The sequence below is a fragment of the Silene latifolia genome, chromosome 7 (assembly GCF_048544455.1).
Source record: "Silene latifolia isolate original U9 population chromosome 7, ASM4854445v1, whole genome shotgun sequence".
NCBI lineage: Eukaryota > Viridiplantae > Streptophyta > Magnoliopsida > Caryophyllales > Caryophyllaceae > Silene > Silene latifolia.
Window position 1 is genome coordinate 39,988,358 of NC_133532.1, and position 6,925 is coordinate 39,995,282.

General features: G+C 33.3%; 1 protein-coding gene across 1 annotated transcript; it reads left to right on the plus strand.

Moving 5' to 3' along the window:
* The first annotated feature begins 2,336 nt into the window (after positions 1-2,336).
* LOC141591021 (uncharacterized) lies at positions 2,337-4,444 on the plus strand. The gene is made up of 2 exons (XM_074411491.1): positions 2,337-2,608; positions 3,929-4,444. Exons 1-2 carry the CDS (start codon positions 2,391-2,393, stop codon positions 4,173-4,175), a joined length of 465 nt encoding a protein of 154 aa, XP_074267592.1. The 5' UTR covers positions 2,337-2,390; the 3' UTR covers positions 4,176-4,444.
* The last annotated feature ends 2,481 nt before the right edge of the window (positions 4,445-6,925 follow it).

Consider the following 6,925-nt stretch of genomic DNA (forward strand, 5'->3'; position numbering starts at 1 on the left):
TGACATCCGGTAATACTCCGTCTGTCTCTTTCACGCCCCGGACAGATTGTTCGCCATCATATCCAGTCCGTTGTATATTGTACTTATACTCCGATTATTACATAGTGGACTATTGGCGGGATTCCAACTCCCCCGCGGTTGTTTCCCACATCGGGTTTTCCGCGTCACCAAAATCTTTTGTGTCATTATTTCCTTATTTCGTCCTTTACTTTACTTACATCATTATTTCGTCTTAATTACATACATATTTCGTCACAAATCACATACAATTTAACCCACCGATACGAGGCTAAAAAGGGCGGTCACTTTAACCCTAAATTGGTAGAAATTTACCAAAACAGTTTACGATTAGTGATGCTCGACTCGAATGTAACGAAAGTGCCCTCGTAAGAGGAATTAAAACGGATTGATTAAAGTTGATTATGGTGGAGTTGGTCAAATTTGTCGGTCATGCAAAACGAGGCTGGTACTCAGAAAGATTCGAGCTTACGTGGTTGAATGTTCAAGCACGTAGACGCCAAAAAGTAAGAACGTGGTCTAGAATGCAAAGGGAGAAGAGAAGGGCGGACACTCGCGTGAGAAATATGTGAGACCGAAGGTCTCTATTTATACTAATCACGTGGAGGAAGTTGGGTTTTTCCGGAGAAACTTTGGAAGTGAATCTCGAAAAGATATGAAAAGATACGAAAAATACGCAGAAAAGGACTTGGGAAGAGGCGCAGCAGGCACTGCGTCTCTTGGAAGAGGCGCAACACTTGCTGCGTCTATTCCCAAGTGGTTTCCTCTTGCGGAAGAAAGATTTCCGTGTTTAGTTTATGGAATAACGGAATAATTTGGTTTTCCTTAATATTTTGTGTGAATATTACGGGAAATTGTTTACCAAAGATTAAAAGATTGTAAAAGATTTATAAAATATGGAATAGAAATATCCGTAACATTCCAGAACATTCCGACTCGGCATTTTAATGGTTGTCAGAAAATAAAGACGGTTTTAGGCCCGGACTCCAAATGTACTCTAATTACTGCCAAAACGACCGTATCGGCACGTAGATGACAATTAAGAGGTAGACATAAATGTTTGAGCGATTACTTGACGATAAACTTACGAACTGTCACAACTCGTTCCGCGTACCAAACATGCGGCCCAATCATCGCCGGGTAGTTTGCGGGAGGTGCAGAAATGAGGTATCTACAGATATTGTCTGCGTAACTTATTGCTTAGGCGGGATAAAAACCACCTCGGTGGCGGAACTGGAAAGCTGAAGAGGTCCAGAAGCAAGTTGAGGAAATCATGGAGGCAAGGTCAACCTAAAATAATACTTCAATCTTGGGAAATATTCTTGCACTAAAAGAATAAAATGGACATCAATTTCTTGCAACCAAGTGACTCCAGTGGCACAAGATTCATTATCTAGACCATGAATAATGCGTGTCTGAAATCTTACAAATTCTAGGTGGCAATTTATGACATGGAAGATTTGTTTGTTTATGTCAAGAACTATTTCGTGAGTACACCAACAAGTTGCTACATGCCTATGTGTTGATAATGAAGTGGAATTTAGTGGGTGCAAATTTCAAATTGGTTGATTTAACCTATTGCGAGGACTCCCGGAAATCTCGGCTAAGAAAATTTATCCCATTATTTTGGGTAATTGTTTATAGAATTTCCCTAAATATGGTCAAAAGTTCTGCTTTTAAAATCATGATAAAATAAATATTCTGTGTTTCTATATAATTTTTTTTTTAAATACTCGTGACATAAAGTTTAATAACCATGTGGATAAATATAAGACTAAAACTACGAATGTGAATGGCTATTATTATCAAAAGGTTATTCATATAAGCTATTTACAACGGTTAACGTAAATAGTTGGTATAAAACTCTACTCAAATACCCTCAAATAATAATTTTTTTTTATATTTTTTTCTAAAATTCTTTTATATATACCCGTGCAACTTTGCATGGGTTCTAAACTAGTTGTACTAATAAACAAAAATAAAATAAGTATTTTTTTTATGTAATTATGTACGCCACCTATACTCATATATTGTTTGAGTTTTGTTTAAAATTGTAGACACGGCTCACCAAATTAAACCCAATACTATGTTAAACCTTATGTTAAAAATTTTGATAATATTTTGTATAACCAGAACTTTAAAGATAAACACGTGCATTTTTTTGCCCGAGATTAAAACTAGTTTACACATAAAAAGGGACAAAAGTAGGAGAGGTAACCAATTAAACAAATACATACCAAGTCAACTAAAAATATTAATGATGGAGACTATAATAAATCGCGTATGCCGTATGAATCATTTTTATACCCACTTCTTCCTCCACATTAAACTACCTTCGGTCCTTCTCCAATAAATCTTTATTTTTTGCTCTTATGCTTGTCATTTTCATTTGCCATGCATTTCTTGTGAATAATTTTTTGTGTACAACTAAAAGGAAAAAAAGACTGAAAATTATAAAGTATCGGTTCTTAATTATGGCAGTAAATGAGTCCAATATATCAGACAAATCCACAGAAAACCCAAGAATTATCGTGGAAAAATTGCCTTCGGAATCGAGGCTATCTGAATTAGGCGTTAAATCATGGCCCAAGTAAGTTCTATACTTCTCTATTATCTCTAATCTTTCAATTTTATTATAGTTATTGAATTTTATTTTGTGTAGAGACTCGAGTTATGCACAATATATATACAAGTGTTGATACTAACGAATTTCGAATTCTAAACTACTACAGTAATAATAATGAAGTTTTGATCTACAAAGCAATAGTTACTCGGACAACACAAATTATAATAAGCGAGAGTAAAAGATATATATCGATCACATGTTGGAATGTCTTTCCCTTCACTATATAAAATTATAAACTAGCATTTAGTGGCGACCGAAGAGCCAAGATTTGATGTCGGAGATTACAAAATAGGTTGTAGATATGAGAATAAATTTTTTATAATTAGCATTTTTGTTAGCTAAGCTCAAAACATGTTGAGATTAGACTTTGTTTGTTAAAATTAGGAGCTGAAACATGAAAAGATAGCTAAAAACTGAGAAATTATCTGAAATCTAAAAAGTAGCTAAAAATTAAGAGCTAATAAGGTACTATAGATGATTATATAAAAAAAATATTTGACAAACGAGCTGAAAATATAGTTGAAATTTTGATTGAACAAATTATTTTGGTCGACGACCTCTATCATAGGCAAGACGCATAATTTTTTTTTTGGTTCAGTTGTGGAGCTAGAGGACTAAGAAGTGGCCATGACTCATCTAAATTTTCTTAAAATTCCAAAATTTTTACCAGTAAGTGGATTATACATCTACATCAAATGATATAGTTTTTGAGTTTTAATTTAAAAAATTTTAGTTTTATTATAAAGTTTTTGATCAGTTCATTTACTTTTAAACATTAATCTCAAAAAATTAAATTATAACTCGAAAAAATTACATATAAGCTCAAAAAAATTTGATTTTTAACTCATAAAACTAAAATGTAATTTATAAACTCTATAGAACTAAAAAAAAAATACACAAAAACTCAAAAATTTATTGAGTGTGAAGTAGTACATATGATGTACAATCCTTTTTCTCTATTTTTACAGACCCACTTGGAAAAAATACAATATACAAGCATGGACTTATAATGTTAACATATGCTAGCTAGGTTAACTGATCACGATAATTATAGCATGTGTTATTGTACTCCGTGTTATTTACTACTCCTCTGTCCGGTTCAATAATTTACACTTTTTTTTGTGTATTTCAGTCAATAATTTACATTTTTATTTGAGTATATTTTACTCTCTACTTTATCTTTGGTTAATATTAATAACAAATCAATTTTCTTTACATAGTCTTTGTATATAAAAGTATAAAACATATAATTAATTAATTATTACTCCGTATATGAAAGTGTAGATGGGCATGTCCACCGGGAAGGTACAAGCTGAGATACGATGAACAGGAGACGTGTTATTTGGTGAAAGGCAAAGTTAGGGCTTATTTTAAAAAAGACGACGACGATGACAACGATGACTATGTTGAATTTGGTGCAGGAGACCTTGTTATTATTCCTAAGGGACTTGCTTGCACTTGGGATGTCTCTCTTCCTGTTGATAAATTTTACAAATTTCATTCTTCGTCGTCTTCTTCCTCTTCTTCTTAATTCTTCATAATTGTACCTACAAACTTACCAAAACTTATCTTTTGTACGTTAAAAATAACGAAACTTAGTACTTACCCTATTTATAAGACTATGTTTATTCCAAGACCCAATTTGAGTCTCAACAACAATAAAAATATTACTATTTTATTAATAAGACTCGGTTCAGACTCAACTATTTTTCTACTCTATCCCTAACACTCAAAAACTTATCTTATCTCTATACGTGGGATCCACATTTTCCACTCACATTTACTATTCATGGGTCTCAAGTTGAGTCTTGGAAACCCAAGACCCAACTTAAGACAAGTCTCAAGCTCATACCACTTTATCCCAAATCTTTGTTTGGGACTTGTGAAAATCTGAGTTAAGACCCAACTTAAGACGTGGATAATCTTAGCCTAAGACAACTCGCGAGCAGTTTGAGCTCGGTGGTCAAAGCTTGACATAAAGTGAAAAAATAATAGGGTATTTTGTCAAACACAACTTTTAAAAAAATGTTTTTTCCAAACACCACCTTTAAAAAAAAAGTTTGTAAAACACAACCTTTCGTAAAGTTTTTGTTGTCAAACACGACTTTTTGGCTGAAGGACATAACATTGTGCAATGGGGTAACTTTCAGTCGACGTTTGAGATAGCAAACGATGTCGGTTTGAGGTGTTTTTGGACTCGTTGGAGAGGTGAAAATACAAGCTTTCCAGGGGTTATTAATACGATGGTCAAATGTGGCCTTATATGGGGTCAATTGATGTGTAAAGTAAGGCTGGTTGGAGAGGCTAGCTCTAAAGCGAGTGGTCATAGGGTTTTTCGTGGGTCTTTAAATGAGGTTAGGGTGTTTTATTTGGTCTAAAATTTGGTATATATATAGAAGAGAGTGTAAGGTAAGCCGTAGTTGTGTTGCTTTTGGTGGTTGTTTGTTGTAAGTGGTGGTTTGAGGTGAGTGAATTGAACCACAAAAAAAAATCCTACTTTGACATTCTTTTGATTGTTTTTTACCTCCAATTTAACTCCACTCGAACTACCACTTGCAACCAACAACCACCACAAACAACACAACTAAAACCTACCTTGCACTCCCCGCTACCTACATACCAATTTTCAAACCAAACAAAGCATCATAACTTTATTAAAAGACCCACTAAAAATCCCCGACCACCCGCTAATCTCTCCGACCAGCCTTACTTTACACCGCAATAGACCCCACATAAGGCCACCTTTGACCATCGTGTTGATAACCCATGGAAAGATTGTATTTTCACCTTTCCAACGAGTCCAAGAACAACTCAAAACGACATCGTTTGCTATCCCAAACATCGATTGAAAGTTACCCATTGCATGATGTTTAGTCCTTCGATCAGCCAAAAAGTCGTGTTTGGCAACAAAATTTTTATTAAAGATTGTGTTTTACAAACTTTTTTTTTAAAAGGTGGTGCTTGGAAAAAACTTTTTTTTAAAGGTCGTGTTTGACAAAAAAACCAAAATAATAACTACTGAACTTAAACATAAAATGAAAGGACCTGAGTGAGAATATAAATGTGGAGAAAGAGAGAGATGAAGTTTTAATGTAATTGTTAGTGTTAGTTTGTGTTGTTTTTGTTATAAACCGTAACATATCAGACAACTGTTATCTTATTCCATTACTTCGTTAATCCACACACTCTTGAAAGGTTATACAAATTTTTGAATTGATAACTTATACATTGCAAAGTATCAGATCAGTTTAGAAATTTTTGGTTCAATAACAGACTTATAATATCCTATGTGAAATAATAAGGTTACATAGGTATTAGATAGTGCACACGATTATCGTAATTTTCTTTTCGAAATTAAATCAGAAATAAGGTTACCTAGGTAGTGGACACGATTATCGATCATATATAAATACTATGTGTAGAACATGACACTATAAAGATGCACCACGTTTATCGTAATTTTCATTTCGAAATTGAATAAAAACGAATAGTGATCTAAGGGATAAAATAACTTTTTGTGTACATAATTTATTTTCTTTCAATTGTGTCAAAATTCAATCACAAAATGCAACAAAAATACAAAAGATTATATTTAGTCATCTAGAAGGATAGATTGAAAGGACTAGAAGGAATATATGAGCCAATGACACAATCTCTACTCAAGTCAAAACTTGCCTCCCACCATATGCATATTCATGCCGCTATTATGTGCACTCAAATTCAACAAATATGCATCATCATGCTTATTTATTCCAACCAGTCTCCCTTGTAACGAATATATCCGTCACAAATCGGTTATGGATCAAATAATATCACGTGATTAGATAAGCCAAAACTAGGGAGTAGAAAATTGCTTATCTTTATCTATGTGGGTTTTACTTGGCTTGTTATGAGCTTATGACGAATATTGTCCGAAACAAATAAGAAGTTGTGTATTTATTTACCCATAAAATGAAATAATGTTGGACGAAAATTTAGATGTCAATGTATAGAACTATAGATTATAGACGACGACTTGGTCAATGTCATCTTCTGATTGAACCTATCCATCATTTAATCTGCTCACTCCATTTTTCTTTGACTGGTCTTAGTCTTCCACTTATCCCACCCTCTTTTTTCAATTTTATATGTAAAAAATTTACTCTATTATAAATCACGCGCAATGCATGCACGGTATTTATAAAGAGTATTGCTCTTTACATACGTATTTTACTCTTTCACATATGCATTTTACTTTTTTAACCCTTCTATTTTCACAATCAATTTTCTATTCTCCCCTTT